The sequence below is a fragment of the Erpetoichthys calabaricus genome, chromosome 17 (genome assembly GCF_900747795.2).
Source record: "Erpetoichthys calabaricus chromosome 17, fErpCal1.3, whole genome shotgun sequence".
Lineage (NCBI taxonomy): Eukaryota > Metazoa > Chordata > Cladistia > Polypteriformes > Polypteridae > Erpetoichthys > Erpetoichthys calabaricus.
The window spans coordinates 95,284,426-95,310,151 of NC_041410.2; the positions used below are offsets into that span (position 1 = coordinate 95,284,426).

At 36.9% G+C, this 25,726-nt stretch overlaps 2 protein-coding genes across 3 annotated transcripts in view; both read left to right on the plus strand.

Moving 5' to 3' along the window:
• Window positions 1-22,834, plus strand: part of rnaseh2a (ribonuclease H2, subunit A) — a 31,083-nt gene extending 8,249 nt beyond the window's left edge. For both annotated transcript variants that reach the window (XM_028823358.2, XM_028823359.2), the window contains exons 5-9: window positions 3,173-3,260; window positions 4,524-4,661; window positions 6,097-6,181; window positions 8,235-8,358; window positions 22,044-22,834. In XM_028823358.2, coding sequence (XP_028679191.1) covers window positions 3,173-3,260; window positions 4,524-4,661; window positions 6,097-6,181; window positions 8,235-8,358; window positions 22,044-22,197 — 589 coding nt within the window. In that variant the 3' untranslated portion in view covers window positions 22,198-22,834. The remainder of the gene's footprint in view (window positions 1-3,172; window positions 3,261-4,523; window positions 4,662-6,096; window positions 6,182-8,234; window positions 8,359-22,043) is intronic.
• rnf11a (ring finger protein 11a) overlaps window positions 1-25,726 on the plus strand; it is a 628,093-nt gene that overhangs the window by 438,036 nt on the left and 164,331 nt on the right. The gene's annotated exons all lie outside the window — the stretch shown is intronic.

Here is a 25,726-nt window from a genome sequence, read left to right on the forward strand (position 1 = left end):
TTTGTCTTAATTTTTAATAAGGCATTATAGTGGTGCCTGCCTTCAAAAAATCATATGTACACATTACTTTCCATTGTCTTTTTGAATATTTTCAACTATTTTTGTTATTATGTCTTTAAAGCAGGATTTCAAAGTGGACCGTAAGGACCTCAGTAACTAACACATTTTTAATCTTGCTAAGGTTCTAATCAGAGGTTAATTTTATCTTGTAGTTACAATGCTTGCCTAATTTTCCCTTTTTTTAATTTTTCTGATCTCAATACTTGAGATTTAAAAATCACCTGGAATGCCTTTAAATGTTTCATTTAATAATAATAATTCATTTATATAGCGCTTTCCTCAGTACTCAAAGCGCTATCCACACAGGGAGGAACCAGGAAGCAAACCCACAATCTTCCACAGTCTCCTTACTGCAAAGCAGCAGCACTACCACTGCACCACTTGTTTAAGCACTGCCATTTTTAATCTGTCACATAGGTGCTATTGCTTACGATTTTGTTCAGTTATTTCTGTTTAAATAATGTTGTTCTTTACAATTGAACCAATTTGTAATACATGGGTACAATTGTATTTTCTGATATTAATAATGTAAACCTAATTTTGTTGTACACAAATGTGCTGTGTTTTACAGTTATTTCAGCATAAAAGTAAACAATTGTACAGTATTTTTCGGACCATAAGGCGCACTTAAAATCCTTTAACTTTATCAAAAATCGACAGTTCGCCTTATAATCCGGTGCGCCTTATGTATTACCATAAGGCGCACTTAAAATCCTTTAACTTTATCAAAAATCGACAGTTCGCCTTATAATCCGGTGCGCCTTATGTATTAATTCTGGTTGTGCTTACTGACCTCAAACCGATTTTATGTGGTACGCGGTGCTCAAAAATCTGTCAAAATGTTTTAGAATGATTTTGGTAAGCTACGAAGCCGCACCGCTTGATGGATTGTCGGAGCATTATGGCTACCGTAGTCAGGGGCCTTGCGGAGTAATACGTACTGTACTTCAACATACGGTAATATGGTATTACGGTGTGTTTATTAGGACCCCAAAATGGCACTTGTTAAGAGACATGCTTATGAAGCGGATTTCAAACTCAAGGCTATCAGGCATGCAGTAGAACATGGGAATAGAGCAGCTGCGAGAGAATTCAACATTAATGAATCAATGGTACGGAAGTGGAGGAAGCAAGAAGATGACCTGCGCCAAGTAAAGAAGACCAAAGAGAGATGGCCACAGTTAGAGGACAAACTTGAACAGTGGGTTATTGAACAGAGAACAGCAGGTATAAGCGTCTCTACAGTCTCTATTCGACTCAAGGCAACAGCGGTAGCACGTGACATGAAGATCACTGACTTTCGAGGAGGTCCTTCTTGGTTTTTCCGTTTTATGAAAAGACGTAATCTCTCCATCCGCACAAGAACTACCATCTCGCAGCAACTGCCAAAGGATTACGAAGAAAAGCTGGCCATTTTCCGCACTTACTGCAAGAACAAGATCACTGAAAAGAAGATCCGGCCAGAACACATCACCAACATGGATGAGGTCCCTCTCACCTTTGACATCCCCGTGAACTGTACTGTCGAGAAAACAGGAACCAGTATGGTATCTATACGCACCACAGGGAACGAGAAGTCATCCTTCACTGTAGTTCTCGGTTGCCAGGCTAATGGCCAGAAACTACCACCCATGGTCATTTTCAAGAGGAAGACTTTGCCAAAAGAAAAGTTTCGGCCGGCATCATCATCAAAGCCAACCCAAAGGGCTAGATGGACGAGGAGAAGATGAGTGAGTGGCTGAGAGAAGTTTACGTCAGGAGACCGGATAGCTTTTTCCACAAATCTCTGTCTCTATTGATCTGCGAATCCATGTGCGCCCATCTCACAGATACTGTCAAAATCCAAGTGAAGCAAACTAATTCTGAGCTTGCCATCATTCCGGGTGGATTAACCAAAGAACTCCAACCGTTAGATATCGGTGTCAACAGGTCGTTCAAAGTTAAATTGCGAGCTGCGTGGGAGCATTGGATGACAGAAGGTGAACACACATTCACCAAGACAGGAAAGCAACGCCGGGCGAGTTACGCCACTGTCTGCCAATGGATCATGAATGCCTGGGCTAAGGTATCAGTCTCAAGTATCGTCCGAGCTTTCATGAAGGGCGGAATCATCACTAAACAGCTAAGTAACAGCAATGAGACTGACTCGGATAACGACGAGAGAGATCCGGGGATGCTTGATGCTGAAATCGCCCAACTATTTACCTCAAACACTGAGGATGAAGAATTTGATGGATTTGTGGAAGATGAATGAACTGAAAAAGTGAGTGTATTGTTTTGTATTTTATGTTACAACTGAACAATGTTGAGAGTTATTGTGAATGAGTTGAATAAAGTTTGACTTATCTGACTGTTTTGTTTCGCTGAATGCTCTTTATAATCCGATGCGCCTTATGTATGAAAGTAGACCCATTCATTGATATTGCGCTTTATAATCCGGTGTGCTTTGTGGTCCGAAAAATACTGTAATCAATTTACAAGGCACTTATTACAGCCCTGTTTACGTTTTATGCTATTGGGACCCTGCTTTATTAATGCTAACATTTGAAAATTAAAGAAACAAGACTTGACTAAGAAAGTGTTTCGGATGAAGAGGTCTGCCTGTTATTAAAGAGTGTCCCCACCATTTTTTTTTTAAAACATCTACTATCTGGCAGTCAATAATATAGAAGCCTAATACAAAAAAGAATTTAATTTCAATGGCAGATGTAGCCACTGAATCCAAGCTTGGCAGGAGTAAAACCCAGTTTGAGCTCCCTGCTGTTAGACTTTCACATAATCTTTTATCTTTTAATTACCTTGCCAATTGACATTAATTTTGTATAGTCGTACATTGTCATATTTTTATTTAATAATAATGAGATGTTTAGGATCATAATCAATATAGTTATACAGTATGATTTATTTATGTTTTGTGTTCAGCATATACTTTATTTTTGTGTTTCAATGTTAACAGTAATATTGGCTGTTAAATAGAGCAAAATGTAAATTAACTGAATTGAATCTTCTTCTTAGAGCTTGAAATTCAGCCAGTATTACTTATTATGACTATTAAAATGTGAACTTTATATATCGGCCTAACTTTAATTTTGTTACTCTTCATTCTTCTTAGAGCAAAGTATAACTTGAATGCCATTTCTCACGATACTGCTATTGGACTGGTTCAGTATGCATTGGATTGTGGAGTGCAACTTAAAGAAGTGAGCGCATGATTTTTTATATTGTGCTATGAAAATATTGTCTGATTATTTCTTAGCAATGCATTTGGGTAATATTTGAGTGAATTCAGTAAAAATTGACATTTTTTTTCTTTTTACACAGAGCAAGGTCATGACTCATGGGCTAGTTTTTGATATAAAGGTCCCATTTTCTACCTCAATGTAAAAATGTCAAAATTAAAACATTATTAAAATAAAAAAAGCATAATTCCCATTTTATAGTGTTTTAAATGAACTTTTGTTATAATGGCTTAACTTTGAAATGGTTTAAGGTTAGTTATGATAGAGAAGCTGATTTTTGAATGTTAATATGAGAGGTTCAGTGCAGTTCGATTGGCTTATAATAAAAAAAACAAAAGTTTAATTGAGCACGCTTTTCATTGTAATCAAAAGTTAGATTTTCTAAAGATGGGGCAATTATTTTGGTATTTTAAGAAGTGTTTATGAATGATGCCATTGAACCATAATGGGGAAAGAACATCAGCTTCAAATTTCTTTGTAGTATAAATGTACTTGCTAGTATTTATTTCACAAAAGGGGTAAGATTTTATTTGACTATTTTGAAATATTTCAGCTATTAAACGTTAAATTTCTTTAAGGTAACTCGACTAATTTCAAGTATGGGGGAAAAAAAACTGGATTGAATACCCAAGCATTTGGCTAAAGGTTTTTTTTTTTTCTTCACAATTTCACAGCAGGCTTGTTCACAGGAAGTATTTGGTTTTACTGTGTTTTACACTTGTGCTTCTTTTCATTCTTCCTCTTTGCCTATAAGCTCTATTAAGCTGTCTGTTTTCAGACTGTTACAGAATACAGTGCCACATATTTACAGGTACAATTTTGGACGGTATTGTAGATTTACAGGTTATTTTAAGAATTAAGTGCATAATTTTACTTTTATAATTTTGAGTGTTTATTGTTTCATTTTTCCTCCTTCTCCATCTCCATGTTATTTTTTTCTCTGCTCACATTTTTATTTTTTTCTACCTCTTTTGAAGACATTCTTTATTTTTTGATTCTTTATTTATTTTTGTATGTCTCTTTTTCACTTTAGTCCCAAGCCTAGTTTTACTTACCTTTTACTCTAAGGCTCCTCTCTTACTCCTCTCTGACACTTTTTTCTTTCTTTTTCTTATTCCATGCTTTTTTCCATCATTATGAGGCCATTTGTAGCTGATCCAGATGACCATTGAGAGACGGGTGTTTCCAGCTTCTAACGCCATCAACCTTATTTTTTCTCTGCAGGTATTTGTGGATACAGTGGGACCTGCAGAAAAATATCAAGAAAAGCTCTCAAAAATATTTCCTGGTGTGGATGTCACTGTAAAAGCCAAGGCTGATGCTCTTTTTCCAGTTGTTAGTGCAGCTAGTATTTGTGCCAAGGTAAGTGAAACTGCATGAGTTTTCTGTCAAGTCTGAATTTATTCCATTGAGGTAGAACCCCAATTCAAGAACCAACTATGAAATAGCCAACTTGTTAACAGATCGTTATGATATCTTTTAGTTTATACATTTTTAAGATAATTTCATCTTTACAAACCAGCCGTACATTTTTGTTTTTTATTTCTGTCCCTAAAATATTCAGTATATATTCATGGTATCACATCCTTAAGAAATGGTATACTGAAGAGTTCTATCTTTTCAACAGCATTTTTCTAAAGGTAGCCTTTCACAGAGACGTTTCTTTCACTGCATGCAAGTCAAATGTCTTTGCTAGAATAAATATAACTCTGTTTTCTATCACTTCCCTCTTAGTATAGATACATTATTACAAAAGGCACACCATTAATAATGGAAATTTGTCAGAAATGTGCCATTACTGCCACACCTTTTAGATAATTTTAAACCGCAAAAGGATCTCACAAACCTGTTTTCCGATGATGATTTTCCAGTCAACCTTACATAAAGTGCACTTTACTACACTTTGTGCTAGACATTGGCCTTTTCAGTTGAAAATATATATTAAATACATTTCTCTGAAGTTATAATGTTATCAAATTTGTTTATCATGAGGATTTATTTCAAGTTAGACTGTCATAAATCCACCCAGGATTAATCCTGTTCTGTTGTAGGTGTCTTCAAGCTCCCTGCTCCTATTTAAAAGTATACTAACATCATTCACTACTGTATTAAAAGTTAATTAATAAAATGCCTTTATTTATTCATTTACAGCATTTCATTTTGGCATGCAATAAGCCTTTCTATGCTCCCAGCAGGTGTCAGTGTTGTCCTGACTGTTTGAAGTTGAGTTTTGGAAAGCGATGGAAAGGCTTTCAATTTATTTTTCATTTAATTAAACGTTTTTATGTAGTTCTCCTCTGTATTTACAAGCTTAAACCCTTTACTTAAATTTAAAAATATAAAATGGTGACATAAATATATGAAAGCTAAGCAACATTTAAGCATACATTTGTGCTAAAATGTGTAGGATGAATTAAAATCCATACTGACCTTGACTTCTCCAACCGACAATTTAGAAACCTTAATTTGTTACATTAAATAAGCTAAAGTTTAGGATTATAAAAGAAATCAAGGTGACTGGAGATATGGTCATTTGAAACCAAAGTGTTTGAAGAAAACACAAAATAACCAAATAAACCACTCAAGGGTTAACAGTCCTTTGAAAAAAGCATTAGATTTAATTTCTAACTAACTGTGGGCACCCAAAACCTTTAGGTTATCCTGTAGTAGCACATGCTAGTGTCCATAAGTGCTGCATTATCACATAACAGCCTGATGTTGTGTCTGCCATCAGTGATAGTATAGCCTCTCAATCACTCTTAACATCTCATTCATGTCTACATTTATTATACTGTAGGTTGCTCGAGATCGTGTGGTGAAATCCTGGACGTTTATAGAAGATTTAGATGTGGACGCGGAATATGGCTCTGGTTACCCAAATGGTTGGTATTACTTTGTCATTATTACTATGCCTTGCCAAAATGCACTCTTTGAGTAGAAAAGAAAGGTTTGTTATATTGAAATGAAGCTTGTAAAAATGGATAGAGAAAACAACATACAACACACAGAAATAACTCTTTGTTTCAAAATGTTTAATGTGCTTCAGCAATGTTTTACAAAAAAGCTCCTCTTAAGGATTTTACACCTTTATTAACATTATGCACAAATCAAAGCATAACACTGTATTAAAGGATAACAATACAAAGACAAAGTTAGTAATTAAAAATAGGAATGCAAAAAGAATTTTATTGAGATAGAGTAGTACAACGTACGTCATTACAGTATTACCTCACAGTATTTGGACCCTAGTTGGATTCAAAAATGCTTTCAATAGTTCATAAAATAAACTATTTCCACATTTAGCTTTACCCCAAGAACTTTGTTTCCCTTTTAAGGTCCAGTGATATTTTAATTGTATGTATAAAAAAAAAATTCACCATTTTCCTTTATCAGAAAACAGTAAGTGAACAAATTTGTCTTTGCCAGGAGACACATCTAATATACAGTGGATCCAGAAAGTGTTCAGATTCACTTTTTCACATTTTTCTATGTTGTAGTCTTGAGCTAAAATCATTTAAATATATTTTTTCCCCACATCAAGACACACTCAGTACCTCTGAATGATATAGTGAGGGTTTTAGTGTATAAGGAGAAAACCTAATCAAAGATTTTGTTGGTCAAAATGTACAATGCAGTGTGCTATGCTGTTAGTGCAAACATGCAACATGACCCTTGTGAATGTATGCTGGGATTACTACAAACAACTGGCAATGTTCTGAGCAACATTTGCTTTTCTACTATAACTTAATTCGAAGATGTAACATTTAGTAGTAAATATTTGTATTTATTTATTTTGGATAAATTGTTATTTCTTTTATCTCTGTATTATAATAAAAAAAATCCTGGGAACAAGACAAGATGTGACTTTTTCAGAGAGATACTTTCATGTCCCGCGAGATGAGACTTTGTGCCAAGAGATTTAATCACACCGGGGCCGGAAATAAAAGACAAAGAGTAGATGACAAAGTAGAACGTCCTAAAGAATTGAAAAACGTTGGCGCGATACGCATGCGGAGCAGGTTAGAGATAATGAAAGTACTAAAATTCTGTAAAAGTCTCAAAAAAAGGATAGTAAAGATCGCATTGGCGCTGACAATAGGAAATTATTACTCTGTGAAATAACGGAGCAGCAAAAAGAGATTGAGTATATTGTTCGGATTTAAACTTTAAGTCGGAGACTTGTAGATCGTCTAATTCATGTTGCCATCAGGGAAAAGTAATGTTTCTTCCCAATGAAGAGGCGTATCCGTGAGAAGTAAATGATTTGTTGTTTGGTGAAAGTGAAATCCACATACGCGAGCAGCAGAGACGTGAAGTGATTGGCACAGAGCGCAGGCCGGAGGAGATGGTGAGCAAAGCTCCCTAGTACATAAATAAAGGAAAAGTTTTTTTTTTTTTTTTTTATTTATTTATAAGAAATACTGTACAAATACATTATAATTTTTAAACTAAAAAAATAACAGAGAATAGGTTGAGTTCATGTGGAAGAAAACCAGCAGAAATTTTTCATTTATACTATGGGTTCCTTCTTATTTAAAGAACAACGGTCTCATTGTTTTCCAGGATCATAGCTAAAAATGTTTTTATTTCGCAATTACAGTTTTTTAGTTTTGCAATAATATATCATATCTAGAAATGATCCATTCATCTTTGTTTGCACCTGCTTATTCTTTTCTTGTTCATTTTAAATCTGTTCATTATATATGTTATTGTTATTATTTACTTTCTTAGTTCAACAATGTGTTATCCAGTTGTTTCCAAAATCTCAGAAGTTCCTGTATGTCATGACTGCAAACACTTGCTGTAAGATTATGAAACAGTATTTTTCATTATTGGTAGTTTACCTTGAAAGACATTTTCCACTTTATTGTTTTAGTTATACTTATTTCCATGTGCAGTTTAAAAATTTAAATGTTCAATTTTTCTATTTTGTAGATCCCAAAACTAAAGAGTGGTTGGCTAAATACATGGATCCAGTGTTTGGGTATCCTCAGTTTGTTCGTTTCAGCTGGAGCACTGCACAGTCAATTCTGGATAGCAAAGCAGTGCCAGTGCACTGGTAAGTTTAACAAGGAGTTTAATCATGTGATGTGTTATTGATTGATTGTTTATTGGTATATTAGCTTGGACTAAATGAGCTTTACAATAGTAATCCTGGATCTAAGATGTTAATGTTTCTAATTTTAACTGATGTTGTTAAATAATTAAAGGGAAGAATGTTTTTAATTTGTAAACTGGCAGAACCTTATGGAATTTTTAAATGGTGTCATTTGGTTAATCAGGACGTTACAGATGTTGACAGATTAATTGCAGTTCTCACATTAATTAGTGATTCTATTATCTTGGATTCCATTCTTTAACAATCTGTCCCATGTTTTCTCCCTTCATTACTTATTTATTTTTTCCAAGATTTATGTACTTTACCCAGCTTTATAGCTTTCTTTTCTTTTTCATTTTTTTTGATTTAAAAAAGACATGATTTTGTGCCATTACAAAGGAGAATGCACTGTAAGCCGCTAAGAGTGTAGATGTACTTATGAGAAGATGATGTTAGGCCAGCCTCGAAGAAGCTGAACACTACAAGTGCATTCAGAAATCTTTCATAATTTCTGTTTATGTCTTACTACTCCACACCAAAACTGCCATTTTACAGCACATAAATTATTTATTGCAGCTTCTTGCTATCAAAATAGTGTTTCTTTTCTAAAGAGATTAGATTATTAGGTAGTTTTTTTTGAGACGGTACAACTTGAAAAACATATAATTATACTAAATCCTATGAGATTTGCTGCTATGCTGCTATATTAAAGACTATTTTGTTGATTTTTTTCTATAACCACAAAGCCTGATCAGAAGCCACTAAAACTGAAGCATGCCAAATTGGAAATTCCGTATATCCCTTGGGCGAGTTTCTGCTTGAATGCAAATCCTCATTCATCAAGAATAACTTTGTGACTTTGTAGAGTTTTATTAGTTTGTAAAACACATTAAGAAAATCCTGTACATAATGTGCATGTTTGATTTCTCTGCACTGATACATTTTTTTGTTTGTTTCACCCATTTTGAGTTCTTGGCATCCTTGTATACTGATTGAATATTAAATCTGTTCTTTTTCATTCATGCCCCTTATATGAAAGCTTACAAATTTTCTTTTTCCAAAATCTTCATACAACAAATACTTTTTAAAATAAATTCATATCATTTGTAGAGTGGATATCATAATTCTATACACTGTTAATTTCATGTTTTTTTAATGTACAGCCTGAAATTAAGAGTAATCCTGTCAAACCTTTATTTTCAATAAGATGTGGTTAGTAAACAATATTTAAATGAATGAAAAATCTATCATTTTTAGAAAGAATAGTAAACTTTCATTGTCTTCATTGCATGTGTGTTTCCATTGTTTTTAATGGGAGATGGAATTATGCTCAGATTTAACCATTTCATGTACAGAGTAGTGCTGGATAGGTACAGAAACTTTGGCTTTGGTATTAATACCAGAAAACAGATAAAAAAACAGATAACTCTCCAGCCTCGCTGTTGTGCTGCAGTTCATGTCAGTACAAGGAGCAGTTCCACTTAGAGCATCCAGTGCATTGAAGCAAGATTGTCCTGCCTGAAGTCCCCAGTGCATCAAAGTAGGAATTGGGCCATGTGAGAGTCCACATTGTGTCGAAACATGATGTTCCTCTGTGAAGCTTTCCCCCATTCAGTGATTTACGCATCAAATAGCGTGGGTTAGTTTATGCGGTGAATAACATTTACTTCCGGTACCGAAAGTACAAAAATGTACTGTATTGTTTTAAACATTTTTTGTTAATTATTCAGTACCATTATATCATGCAACCCTAGTACAGAAACAATTTGCATTCACTTAGGGTGTCAACTGAAGTCAAAGTCGAATCAAAGCAAAAGGTGCTTCCATAAATTATTCGTTAGTATGCATCCAAAGTATTGAATGTTTTCTTTCGATTAATTTAAGTGTTTTCTGCTTAAAAAATCTATTTGTGTTTCACTTAAATAGTGTTGGCTATAAGACCTTATTAAAAAAGTCTGTCATTTTTAATTTTTGCATAGAGTACCAAAGTTGAAATTACAATAAGGGTGTATATATTTGTGATATTCACTGTATATTGGAACAATAGGTCAAAATTAATTCTATGGTTAAAAGTAATGTTAAAAGTTAGAAAAGTTATTTGTTTTTCATAGTTTTGAAAATAAAAGACGGGTTTGCTCTGTTTTGTGAGGCTCTGGGAATTTTTTGCACAGAAATGTATTTTGATGCTGTAGACAATCAAATTAATTTTTTTCAGAGTGATCTTTCATACATTACTTGATTTGCTAGTTTCTGGTTCACTTTATCATGTTAATCTATGTATTCAGGTCACAGATACTTTTACAGAATTTATTCATAGTGTTGGTGGTTGGGTCAGCAGTGCAGTAGGAGCATACAAGAAAAAAAGGCAATTCTCTGCAAAATGTCATGCTTCATTTCCATGTAATGAGATGCTTGCAATAGGAAAAGTAGAGGTGTATAGTAAAAAAAAAAATGCTATTTGTATATTTTAAAAATGCACTTATATCTGATTATATAGGTATATGGATATATACATGCAAGTATAATCATATTTTCCTTCGTGTATGGATTTTTAGCAGTCTCTTTTCTTGACTTTAAATTTGAAATCCAGATAAGTTTGACTGCTTACTGCAAACTTGACACAGGTATTATGCATGTAGAGCTTAGTGATGGTTGTTCATCTTTGTTTTGAACATAAATGAAAATCTAAAGGTGATTAGATAGATAGATAGATAGATACTTTATTAATCCCAATGGGAAATTCACATTCTTCAGCAGCAGCATACTGATACAATAAATAATATTAAATTAAAGAATGATAACAATGCAGGTGAAAAACAGACAATAACTATGTATAATGTTGAATGTTAATGTTTACCCCTCTGGGTGGAATTAAAGAGTCGCATAGTTTGGGGGAGAAACGATCTCCTCAATCTGTCAGTGGAGCAGGACAGTGACAGCAGTCTGTTGCTGAAGCTGCTCTTCTGTCTGGAGATGATACTATTAAGTGGATGCAGTGGATTCTCCATAATTGATAGGAGCCTGCTGAGCGCCCTTCGCTCTGCCACAGATGTTAAACTGTCCAGCTCCATGCCAACAATAGAGCTTGCCTTCCTCACCAGTTTGTCCAGACGTGAGGCGTCTTTCCTCTTAATGCTGCCTTCCCAGCACACCACTGCGTAGAAGAGGGTGCTCGCCACAACTGTCTGATAGAACATATGCAGCATCTTATTGCAGATGTTGAAGGACGCCAGCCTTCTAAGGTAGTATAACCGGCTCCGTCCTTTCTTGCACAGCGCATCAGTATTGGCAGTCCAGTCTAATTTATCATCCAGCTGCACTCCCAGATATTTATAGGTCTGCACCATCTGCACACAGTCACCTTTGATGATCACTGGGTCTATGAGGGGTCTGGGCCTCCTAAAATCCACCACCAGCTCTTTGGTTTTGCTGGTGTTCAGGTGTAGGTGGTTTGAGTCGGACCATTTAACAAAGTCATTGATTAGGTCCCTGCCAATACTGATGGATGATAAATTAGACTGGACTGCCAATACTGATGCGCTGTGCAAGAAAGGACAAAGCCGGTTATACTTCCTTAGAAGGCTGGCTTCCTTCAACATCTGCAATAAGATGCTGCAGATGTTCTATCAAACAGTTGTGGCGAGCGCCCTCTTCTACGCAGTGGTGTGCTGGGGAGGCAGCATTAAGAGGAAAGACGCCTCACGCCTAGACAAACTGGTGAGGAAGGCAGGCTCTATTGTTGGCATGGAGCTGGACAGTTTAACATCTGTGGCAGAGCGAAGGGCGCTCAGCAGGCTCCTATCAATTATGGAGAATCCACTGCATCCACTAAATAATGTCATCTCCAGACAGAAGAGCAGCTTCAGCGACAGACTGCTGTCACTGTCCTGCTCCACTGACAGATTGAGGAGATCGTTCCTCCCCCAAACTATGCGACTCTTTAATTCCACCAGGGGGGGTAAACGTTAATATTTAACATTATACATAGTTATTGTCTGTTTTTCACCTGCATTGTTATCATTCTTTAATTTAATATTATTTATTGTATCAGTATGCTGCTGCTGAAGAATGTGAATTTCCCATTGGGATTAATAAAGTATCTATCTATCTATCTATCTATCTATCTATACTCCTCCTCCAGCCCATTCCTGATACAGCCCACGATAGCAGTGTCATCAGCGAACTTTTGCACATGGCAGGACTCAGAGTTGTATTGGAAGTCCGATGTATATAGGCTGAACAGGACCGGAGAAAGTACAGTCCCCTGTGGCGCTCCTGTGTTGCTGACCACAATGTCAGACGTGCAGTTCCCAAGACGCACATACTGAGGTCTGTCTTTAAGATAGTCCATGATCCATGCCACTAGGTATGAATCTAATCCCATCTCTGTCAGCTTGTCCCTAAGGAGCAGAGGTTGGATTGTGTTGAAGGCGCTAGAGAAGTCTAGAAACATAATTCTTACAGCACCACTGCCTCTGTCCAAGTGAGAGAGGGATCGGTGTAGCATATAGATGATGGCATCCTCTGCTCCCACCTTCTCCTGATATTATAAAGATATGTTATCAAATTGAAAGGAATTCAGATGTCCAGTGGCACTGTGAAAGGAGAGGTGTCATCAGGAGTGTTACTGTAACAGAGGAATACAGAACAGTCAGATGATCAAACTTCCTTTATGGGAGAGTGAATGGCTTAAATTGACACCCATGGTAAAACCACACCAAATGGTTCCATTATAGCAGTATGTAATAGCAATGAAAAAATTGTCCCAGCACCCATTTATTCGTTTTTTTTTTTTTTTACCTGCTGAGCAAGATTGCTGGGACCTACCCCAGTGAGCATCGGGTACAAGACAGGAAGAATCCCTAAACAGGATGCCAGTCCATCACAGGGTAAAGATGTTTATAAAAATGTGCAATAAAGGGAACGTACAGAAATCTTCAAGCATACCTGTTAGTACTCATGACTGAATAAAATCAAACCAGTACCAAGTGCAGATGGAACAGTGGTGTATTAGTACAGTATGTACTGTGCATGTGGTATTCTTTAGCCTTACCATACTGTGGTTTGTTCTTAACTGTTAGATACTACACAGACTTTCTAGTTTTATATGGTTGAGGAGGAAAGGTCTTATTAGAGCTGTTTCTCAGTACATTGATCATCTTTTTTAAACAATATGTCATCCCAGTGAGAGATGTCCACACCATGCATTTTGCTCAACACAAATGTTTTAAGTTCTTGCATCTTTCCGATTGACGTTTCTTCTTCTTCTTCAAAAAAAAAAAAAAGCCTCAATGCATTTTATATCTGTGAAAATAGAGAATTAGGCTCAGAGCCTTCGACTTCTGTCTTTTTGCACCAACGCCTCCACTGACATGTTTTATCTATACTGCCAGCTGGGCTTTGATGGAAAAAAATGGACCTACATCTTACACCCACCACTTAATTTGTCTTGTTTATGAGGTCTGACAAGCTGTTCCTTGACATGAGGGTTGAGGGATGGTGAAGGCAGAATGAAAAAATATATTTGCATCATTTTTACTTACTGAATTTGAAATATTAATAGAAAAATAATACATGATGTCATTTAACCCCCATTTTAATTGCTTATTTGAGATGAGGCCCTCATCATTTACTCTAAAGGAGTTATCTTTATTTTCTTTTACATTATAATAGATACATCAATTATAAAATGCTCAATGTATTTTTGTGCATTCCTTTGTTTTGTTGTGATAAATACAACCTTTAGGTGTTACTGGAAGTCTGTAAACCAAGCTGTCCTCAGGAGATGCAGTGCCCATTAGAAATGCAGAACAAACAATTGTATTTTACCACAGTTTTTTAAAACCTACTTGTTATACTGGCATGATGTGAAATAAATCAAGGTATGCCACTGAAAAGTGTTATGTTCTCATAAGCACATTCAAGATTAGTGGTGAATATACGTATAGATGAGTAAATTAGTGAACAAACTACAGTATGTGACACACATGTTGATTAATCTTCAATTGTCTCATTGGTCTGGAGGCAAGACCCTGAAGTTTAAAGCACAAGATAGCTTAATGCATGACAAAAAGAGTGTAGGAATCTGTAAAAGTTGGGGATAAGTTAGTATTTTTCCAATAACATGCTTTTCATATCTGCTGCTCAGTTGTCTGGTTGTCAAGAAAACACCGATATGGTAATGGTATGATACCAGAGAAGGCATCTAGACACAACACGGGTTTTAAATAATTTCTCGACTTCAGGTTCTTCGACAAGGGCTCATGGATTGAAATTTTTGGAGTTTTTAGGCATAATAGTATAGTATATGTTTTATTCTAAAAACACAAAATGTTTTTAGAAAGACTCAGAAAGGCTACCAGAAGCATAGTGGGAATTATTGCCTTCAGCAGTAATAAAGTGATTCGAGTCTGCAAACAAAGTTTCAGCTATGGGTGCATATTAAGGATTGCTAAATTTAAATGTTGACACATTTTTAAATGAAACGAACATGTTAAGCAGACATTTAATGTAAAAACAAGCAGAAGATCCCTTTTACATAATTACATTTTTCATTGACATCAGACTTTACTGTTTGGCAGTTACTGAAATGTAGATGTGGTTGTTAAGGAGTGTGGAAAGTGAATAAGGAAACAAGTGCTTTTACTGTGCATGTCTGCCTGTTCTTGGCAGCACTGATCTTTGCACTCAACCTGTTTTGCTGTAAATATCCTGAATGAGTAAATTCTGTTATCTGGAGGTGGAATGTGTTTTTGCTTTTTATACCCATCTCTGACGACATAATTGCTAAACAACGTTGGCAATCAAGAAGTTGTGTGTATTATTTCCAAAATATATTTATTATCCATCTGAGAGACTTAAAAATGAAGCTTAACTTAGCAAATGTTGTAAATTCACTTGAAATGACATTCAAGGCTGTCTTGCAGCCGCCTTGATTAAAGAATGCACACTAAGGTCAAATAATATAAATTCCTGTTAGTATTGCATACAGTATCTGAAATTGTCAGACTTTTCATTTAGCAGCCTTAATCAAGGTCTGTGTATCACACAGGAAGTTTTAACATTTTCTAGTTTATTGCAGCATAAACATTTGAGACTAAACACACAAACCACTGGAGTGCCTGTGATGGTGCATTTATGGAAAGTCACCTTATGAAATTAGCATGGTTGAGTTGGATGAAAAAATTGTGCTTTAAAAGACTTTCTTGTGCCTTGTGAAAATGCAAATGGTGTATATTTCTACTTTCACATTCCTGCCTGAATCAATGGACTACAGTGTCATGTTATTATAAAACTTATTTTGACTAAGGATAATGATTGCCAATTTCATTATGGTTAACCAGCTAAACCCAATCACTGTATTTGTCCCTTATGCAGACATGTCCAGTTCCTCAAAATTTAGTTCATGCATAACTCATTTTGTACATTATTTCCAGTTTTGACTACAGGTACTTAGTTTTAAAACGTTTGCTTTCATTATAAATGTATGAAGCATGTATGGTGGATTTTGTTTTCTTGTTCCTTTACATATGCGTAACATTCTCAAGCCAACTTAAAGCAGCTTATAGTCATGGGGTGTTGGAGCTTGTCTTGGAACATGGCAGAAAACCAGCCTGGACATGATGCCAGTCCATAGCAGGGGTCACTCACAATTTGAAGACACCAGTTTATTTAACTTACACATTTTTAGTAAATCAGACTACTGTATATGGAGGCAGATGAGGTAAAAGGCAAAAAGTGGTTCATCTTTACTTCATGTGACCTAGAAATATCATCTTGTTCTGTAGTTAAGTGCCCCTTGTTGTTGTTGCTATATGTCCCTTTTCAGAGACACATTTTTTAAAAGATAAGATTGCAACATGTGAAAATAATGACAAACTGTTATTAAAGGCAATCCACAGTAGTGTTTGGGTTACTGGCTCTCCAAAAGGGCGTGATGGTAAAACAGCTACACTAGACCAGCGCATCACAATTCGAACAGATAACTCAAGTCATTTACTGTATTTTCCCTTGAAAGAACAGTAAGATCAGGTTCTTTGAAGCAGTCACCCTTTTTATTTTAAAACTGGGTGTCAGCATCATCATGTAATCACATGGTTTTGGTCATTTATCTATATTTTTGACCCTGTAATTACCAGAATGTAGAATATATAGTTTAAAAAAAAGTATTTTTTTCTCAGCGACCAAAAGTGGATGCTCTTGTAGTGACTTGATGCCCACAATGATGTCAAGGAGGGTAGGACATCCATCCATTTTCCAACCCGCTGAATCCAAACACAGGGTCACGGGGGTCTGCTGGAGCCAATCCCAGCCAACACAGGGCACAAGGCAGGAACCAATCCCGGGCAGGGTGCCAAAGGAGGGTAGGACATGTGTAATATATTAATAAATAGCCTAAACACAAAGAACAAAATAAACCAGACATAATAACCCTCTGGACCTACAAGCTCAATGTGGTGGAACCCTACTCACCTCTAGTTTCTCTGTCTGTGTGTGTGTCTCTCTCTCTGTCTGTCCTCTATCCTGGCCTCTGTTTGTTTCATCAGTTGAGCATTTGATGAAGCTCACCTCAATACTCTGTACACATTGAAGATGTGAGCTTGAAAATGCTTTAAGGTCCATCTCTGAGTCACTTCCAGCCAAACCACAGAACCATTTCCAGAGCTGGGGCAACTACAGGTATACTTTTTCACATCACCACCTTACTGGCAGTAATTAGGCTTCAGTTCTCTTTTGACAGGCGATATATCTGAAGCAGCCGTCCTACTGGATTATTTCTTAAGCGAGCATCTTAGTCCCTGATGTCCTATCCTGGGACTGTGTGCTGCCCACTAAAACTCTGGAACTCATGTAACCTTTCCCAGCCTGTCCATGACTGCTCTGTCTGTCTGACTCTCTCTTGTTGAAGAGATTCACTAGCATTTGTTAGGGTAATAATACATATTTCTGTGCAGGCTGCATATCCCTCTTTATTTCCTGCATGCCTACATCTAAAGCCTTTGCGGGGTATCCTGTGCAGTAATAGGTATAATGGGACACTTTTACCCAACTGGCATAAAGCCATACAGTGTCATTGACAGAACATGTTTCTGTCTTCCAGGGCCTTGTTGGGCCTTACTCCTATCCAGTGGTACCTTTTCATGCTAACAGTCCCCATGTCCATTTTGCCATCCATCACAAGCCAAATAATTTTTGTCATTTATCACTAAAATTAAAATATGTGCGAAAAGGATATATTTTCCCACAATTATTGAATAAATGCACTGCAAGGAATAATATTAAGAAGATTAATGGAAATCATTTCTAAGCAGTGAATAAGAATGTTTTTCATATTGTGCTTGCTAAATTTGTGTATTGTCGGTATTGTAAAGCACAGGAAGTAGTTTGGGAAATCAAACTGTGAGCTCTGAGGCATAGTACAAAGTTTTATTGTAGATATCTTTGTTTAAAACAGTTTTAATTAGACAGGTAATTATTTTAGTTAAGAATATTTAAATTACCCCCGTGACCCTGTGTTCGGATTCAGCGGGTTGGAAAATGGATGGATGGATGGATATTTAAATTATCAAATTCTTAAGAGCTCAAATGACATTAGAGAAAGAATACTGCAACATTCTAGGGAAATGATTGTCTACTTAGGGTTTAAACAACATAGAAAACATGAGCCAAAAGTCACATTCCCTCATACAACATTTACAAGCAATGCGAGCTCAAAGCTTCAGAGACTCGTATTTGATTCTTACATTGGTCAGTATATGGATTTTTCACTTCTCCCTATTTCTGCTTGGGTTTTCTCCGTGTACACTGGGTTTCTCCTACATGTTAAACATATGCAATTTATAATTTGGTTAATTGTTGACTATGAACTGCCCTATAATTTGTGGTCAACACGTCTTTGCTCCCTGTAATGGACTGGCATTTTGTTGAGAGTTAATTGCTACTTTGGACCAAATGTTGTCAGGTTAGGCCACGTCTTCTCTTGGTCCTGTAATAAAAACCAAAGCTTTAGAAAATGAATGGACAATTCTACTCATAGCCCTTTGTCTGATGGTAAAGCACAAAAAAAAACCTTTCTTGCTCTAATTTTAATTTTTCCATAATATTTTGTAAATTGGTTCCTAGGGGGAACAGGCTCCAGCGCTTGTATCCCTGAATTGGATTAAGTGGGCTGCGGTGGGTTGGCACCCTGCCCAGGATTATTTCCTGCCTTGTGCCCTGTGTTGGCTGGGATTGGCTCCAGCAGACCCCCGTGACCCTGTGTTCGGATTCAGCGGGTTGGGTGGATGGATGGATGGATGGATTAAGTGGGTTTAAGAATGTTTACATTAATTTTTTATTATGCATTGTCTGTCTTTAATTACAAATCATGTAATCCTTCAGGATCAAACACTTAAGTACAAGAGTAAAGTTTTATATAACTGTAAAAAGAAAAAAACAGTCAAACGTGGGTTTCTGAAATAGGAGATTTAATTTGATGAGGCATAGCTTGTGAAGTCGGCATGCACTACATTTACAAACTAAAGGGCCATGGAGAATAAAGACACTGAAAAATTAAGTGCATAAAGTAAGCAGGTACATTTACTTGACAGTTGATCGAGCTGCCCTGTGGGACATCCTGAGGGTTTGCTGGATTCCTTTGAGGTTGCTGGATATCATGGCCGGCCTGTCCACTGGTACTGTGAGCTGTGCGGAGTGGAGGCAGCAACAGTTGATTCTGGGGTTCATCAGCAGTGTGTTCTGCTCCTACTCTGTTCAGTGCTTGTAAAGACTGGGTGTTGGGCAAGGCCGTGGGGTCCAGCGGCTGGGGGACATCTGTTGGTGAAGAAAGATTCATGGATCTTGACTTTGCTGACGATGTTGTGATCTTCATGGAGTCAATGGAGGCTCTGATCGGGGCACTCAAGAGACTGAGCGAGGAGTCTGAGTGGTTGGGCTTGCGAGTGTCCTGGATAAAAACCAACAGCAGTGTGTCTGTTTGCAGAGAGAGTGTCGACCTTGTCGAGAGGTTTACTTACCTCGGCAGTGACATTCATCTCTCTGGTGACTCTTCCTATGAAGTCAGTAGATGGATTGGGAGAGCATGGGGGGTCATGAGGTTGCCGGAAAGGGGTGTGTGGCGCTCCCGCGATCTCAGCAAAAGGACAAAGGTCCAAGTCTTTAGAGTCCTGGTGCTTCCTGTCTTGCTATATGGTTGTGAGACATGGATGCTATCCAGTGACTGGAGATGAAGACTGGACTCCTCTGGTACTGTGTCTCTCCAGAAAATCCTTGGGTACCGCTGGTTTGACTTTGTGTTGCTCATTTAGTCTAGAATGAGGCACATTACCTGCATTGTGAGGGAGCGTCAGTTACGGCACTATGGCCATGTGGCGCGTTTCCCCGAGGGTGATGAGGCTCGTAAGATCCTTATTGTTGGGGACCTGAGTGGCTGGACCAGGCCAAGGGGTTGCCCACGTAACACCTGGCTGAGGTAAATAGAGGGTCATTTCCGGAGGGTGGAACCTGGACCATGTGTCTCCCTGGGGGGTTGCCAACCGGGATCCTGAGTCATTTCGTCGTGTGGTGGGGGCGGCAACACACTGTACCAGTGCATGCTCCCTAACTTGACTTGACTTGATATTTATACAGTATATACTTTATTTATAGAGTATCTCTGTGGGTTTGTATATGTATTGTATGTATCGCATAGTGTTTTGTTTTTTAAAGAATGTCATTTTTATAAATCTGCATAGCGATGCGACCTTCTCAGCGGTAGGACACTGTATCAAAAAGATTGAATTATTTATAGAACAACTGATATGAAGTCCATACTTTCAACTTTTGTTTGCCATATAAAACTAGTATGTTTGAATTCTAATTCATATTATTTTTTTTTTGTAAAAAATGCAAAAAGTAATCATCAGTTTGAGAATTAAGTGATACTTATAAATATGAAGAGAGATTGCAATCATTAAATCTTACCAACTAACCCTGTATTTACAAAAGTAATACTGCTTTACACAAAATGTCCCAAATGTTAATAACACGTACAGTTTTGGGGATAAAATTATTTGTGTTGGGTGGAATCCTATAATACAGTACAGGCTATATTACTTCTGTTTAGCATAGATTTCTATAGTTAAGTTAATACTGTACAGTATATTAAGTCATTACTTAATTGCGAATGAATTACTTAACTATCATTGATTTATTAAGATTTCGGGGATTATTTTCTTTTCATGTGGTTGTGTTATGCTAAGCAGTGATGTCATGGCCAAAGAAGCAAATGAGAAACAAAGTTGCTCCCATATGCAGAAAAGTGTCTGTGTTTTCATTAACTTGCAACTCAGGGCTGGGGAAGTTGAGCAAGATATGATGTTTGGAACACTCTGCTGAAGGGTGAGAAAGTTGTGTCAATTTAAGCACTTTTTCTAAATGAGCCTCTTTCAGTTAATTGTTCAGACTTTTCTCCTCTCTTGAATTTATTTTATATTTGTTCTGATGGAACTCACATACTGTGCTGCCAAAGAATAACATGGTACACAATTTACAGCTGTCTATCTCACAGTTCACTAGTTGCAATTTAGAAAAATTACATACTGTACTGTATTCTTTGGTTTAATTATAGAAGAGGGAACATGGTGAGGCTGGAGACGAGTGGAGGAGAAAGTCTGGGTAAAAAAAATAAATAAAAACACCTAGAAATAATTCAGAGAATAAGGTTGTATTTAAAGATCTTATATAAAAACATTTTCTGTCAATTTGTGTGTTGGTATTTTATGTTAAATTATGGCATGGCCATAGAATGACCTGTGTAAAATTTGGATGGGTTATTTAATTAATTAGTCTAGTAAGTTAATTAATCTAATTAATTAATTAGATCCAAAACTTCAAAAGGTCCTTATTCTTGGTATCAGAGTGTCTTGGTGTTTTCATTAGAAGTAGTATGATAATTAGGCTAGAGTGAAGTTTGAACTTATCTGTTTACTTTATTAAATCAGTTGTTTCAATGTGGATACAATAGTAAGCTCCAGTAAGCAATTTACTAATGACTGCATTACTTCAGTACTTCATTAAACATTTTGTTGATTTACCTCACAAATGCTGCTGTTGACTCTTCCCCAGGTACAATTTAAATTTGCTTGTAATGTGTGCTTTGCTTTCAAATTGCAGGTTAGGCGAGACTCATCATTTGCAGGGCCTGTTTCAGAAAGTTCAATATGACCCCAAGTCCTTTTTCTCTTTCTAATTCACTTTTATCAAGAAAATAATTCTATAGAATAAGTACTGGAACAAATCGGTCCATTATATAGTGGAGCATATATATATATATCAATCACATATGATTATTCATTGGAAATAATCCGTCTTTTTATAATTCATTTTAGGCAGTTATAGGTCAAACAAGTAGATTGATTGAAAAGCTAATTCTATACCTTTAAAAAGACAAGCAACTGCTTCAGCCTGATATTTTTTCAGTGAAGGCCTGGAGTTCTTCTATAAGTTGTACTATATATTATTAGTTACATGTCAGCTACTTGGACCGTACTGATTAAATTCAGATAATAATAAAAAAAAAAATTGTTTTGTACAGGCCTTCTGTCATTTGTTAATGCGGTGAATCTGTGCCTCACATTCATAATAACTAACAATATTTCTGTTTTCAGGGATGATGATGAAGAGAACGGAGAGAAAGCTGCAGCCAAACAAAACTGCCATTCAATGTTGTCCTATTTTGCAAGGAAGAAATCTGGTGACACAAAGAGGGAGCCGCACCGCTACTTCACTGAGAGGAAGCTGGAGACTGTATCCAGTTTATAACGGGAGCTGATGCAGAGGTGACATACTTATGCAACAGCTGGCTATGTTAGCCATATCCAAGTTCCAACTTTGATCATTGACCATGGGCTTGATCAATGAGGAGACCTTGTTCTGCTGATGTTGGAGTTTTCATTTCTTGTATCTTTTAAAAATGTTTTTAAAGGATATCTTTTTCATCATCAGATCTGATCTTGACCCTTTAATGCTAGTTACATATATATATCGGAAAACACATTAGCTGCACATGAAGTAATTCTTCCCAAGTTTGTTAATAAAATGCTTATTTTTAAGCATTATCAAAAAAACATCAGAACATTTTGACATTGGCCTGTTTAAACCAATTTTCTATTAAATAACAATAACTATTTCCATTTTTTATGCCTAGCCTTCTTTCAGAATGTTTGTGTTGTTCTGCGTATTTTCTTATTTTTTGTATACTGAACTTTTTAGCATCTGAATTCTAGTGAGGCCTTTGAGGATCTGGAGCAGCTTATGAAGCTTGGAGGTGACTGCTTAATTGATCTAAAGTGTCTGTAATGTACAAGTGTAGGTTCTTTTGTGAAACTTTACATTTGCTAATTTTAATTTTTTTTAAATTAATATGTGATGCTTAATAAAAAAATGCAATGAAACAGAACTATACTATGTCATATTAGATTTGTGTGATTTATTGTAGGTAGATTAATGCTGACTATAACTTACCGTGTAGAACAGAAGTGCTTCCAGGTCATCTTCTATTACAGATCTGGTACCGGAGTGTACACTTGGATGTGTTTTTCCAGTCAGCTGATATATTCCAGTTTGAAGAATTTATCTGAATTATTCGAGGTCAGTGTTTTTTTATTTTTAAACAACTGGTTCACCACATTGCTAAGTCACTGGCTCATATGTTAATCATTTGAAGATAATATCAGAATTAGAGTTACAACACTTCATGTTACAGAAAAAATTATTATTACATGATTGAAAATTTTACATGAATTAAGTATAGAACACACAGCAATTGTAGAATTTAAATGCTTCTGTGAGTTCACTTAAGTCCCCAGTAGTCAGGAAGAGCACAAAAATAGTTGTTATGGACATAAAGAAGTGAGAGCATCTAAACTTGGCTGACTGGTTCTAGTGCACTTATGTTGATTTGAGGAAGGAGGTGAACTTGAGGCTTGTCTAATGGTGTTTTTGCATATCCTGGAGAGATGTTCAGACATCACTAAACAGAAGCTGTGTTTCAAAAGGTCCCTCATATCTGGCTTAGAGTAGAAAAAGTTACAATACACAATGTATCAGACTCTTAATTCTATATTTTTGAGGCTCCCAGAATCTATTAATTCAATCCAGCCGGTATAGAATGTGTGGTGTTTTTCAAGGTTTCTCTGATCAAGACAGTCAGAAAACCTTGGTCCACAGGGGCTGCAGTAGCTGCAGGTTTTGTTGCTTGCAGACTCATTATCAGAGATACAGTAGATGGATGGCCAAAACTGAATTATATTCTAATTTTTTGTAAGTCAGATTTTAGCAGTTTTGAGTTGTGTCTAGCAATAAAGTGGTCAAGTCATAATGAGGGCACAAATAATCACAGGCTCAGAAGTGGGAAAAGCATTGCTGAAACCATCCTTTCACAAAAAGGGGGGGGGGGGGGTTGGGTTGATAGGCATTTTAAATTAACTAAGATATTCTTCACACGTCTTGTGAAATTGTTAGGCACCTTGGAAGGCATAAAAAAGAATCTAATTATCAGGCCATGTTTGAGGGACAGGGGGTGTGTACACATTTATACTCTATGACTGACTGGCCTTCTGATTCTGAATCATGATTTTCATGTACCACTGCCAAAATAAGCTTCAGTAATGGAGAAAAAAGGATTCAGAGCGTAGATGAATGGATAGATTGGTAAGCAGGACCCTGGCTTGCATAATCCCACCCTTGACTAAACTCTAATTGAGACCTGTCAGTCAGTCAGTCATTATCCAACCCGCTATATCCTAACACAGGGTCACGGGGGTCTGCTGGAGCCAATCCCAGCCAACACAGGGTGCAAGGCAGGATACACTTGCAGCAATACAAGTGGATTGCTTGTACTGTATTGGTATAGGCCCAACTAATTAAACCTCTAGAGGAAAATAATAAATATATCCCTTACCCTTTGGTAACTGAGATGGATACATAAACTCCAAAATACTTAATTAATATGCATTTATTATTAACAAACAATAATGGAAATCTATATTATTAACCGAAGGTTGTATATATGTACGGACGCAGGATGACGGATGCCGGATGAAGGGCACATCGAAGCGCACGCGCACTGCGACTCAGCACCCCAGAGTCAAACCCAGCGGCTTCCCAGACTCAGTAGGTAGTGCCCAAACAACACAACACAACCTGTAAACTAAACTTCAGGTCACAATACAACCGCCGCCCGAATGCGCACACCACCGCATATAAAACCTTTGTTTAGTAATGTTTACGAAGGTTGTATATATGCACGGATGCCAGACGCAACCTGTGCCAAAAGTGCATGCGCACTCGCACAGCGCCCAACAGTCAAACCCAGCAGCTTCCCAAAGTCAGTAAGTGGCGCCCAAACAAGACAACACAACCTATAAACTAAACTTGACGTAAAGCGTGCACGCCAACAAGTTGCCATGGTGACACATGTAAACATAGACACAGAATAACTAGACGCCTCATGACTAGCAGAATCGTACGTCAACGTCGCTGCCATATTGTGAGTGGCACTGCTGTGGAGTGAAGTAATGAATAATGTGCTGCTTGGGATTGTACAAACCGCTTTACGCTCCAAACCAGATCCCGGGGGATTACATTTCATAGGTAAGGCTGAACAATCGTTTTGGTTATATTTGGCCGTTAGAAAATTCCGTTTTATAATCTTTACTTTAGCTAAGCCAGGCTAAGCTAGCAAAGCTATGCATTTATGTGCTCAAGTGAGCCTCCAAACAACGTTTTGGCTAAACGTATTGAGTCACTATGTAGATTGTTGTTAGCTGTTAACATTTCTCAAACTTGATGATGTTTTTTCTCAAGGAGCACATTGAGGAAACACAGTTTGAAATTGACAACCATCATTTAATGCTCATGTCTTTAGTTGTGTCTGTCTTCCACAAGCTAAGGCTGCACCATATTGCCACATTGAATACTCTCAAATTACAAGATCTGAGTGAGCGAGAGGAGTGTAAGTCTGGAGGAGATCAGTGAGGTTGTGGAGAGCTTTAAATGTTAAGAGCGGTATTTAGTATTGTATTCTGTAGTTAACAGGGAGCCAGTGAAGTTGAGAGAGAATCGGTGTAATATGTTCAGTGGATTTACAACAGCAGGATATTATCCTGGCAGCAGAATTTTGAAGAAGTTCTAAGCGATGGATACGTTTTTGTGGGATGCCAGATAGAATACCATTACAGTAATCTAGACGTGAGGTGACTCGGGCATTAAACAATACTTCAGTACTGTGTTGTGTAAGAACAGGACAAAGTCTGGAAATGTTTCGAAGATAGAAGAAGGCAGTCCCCGA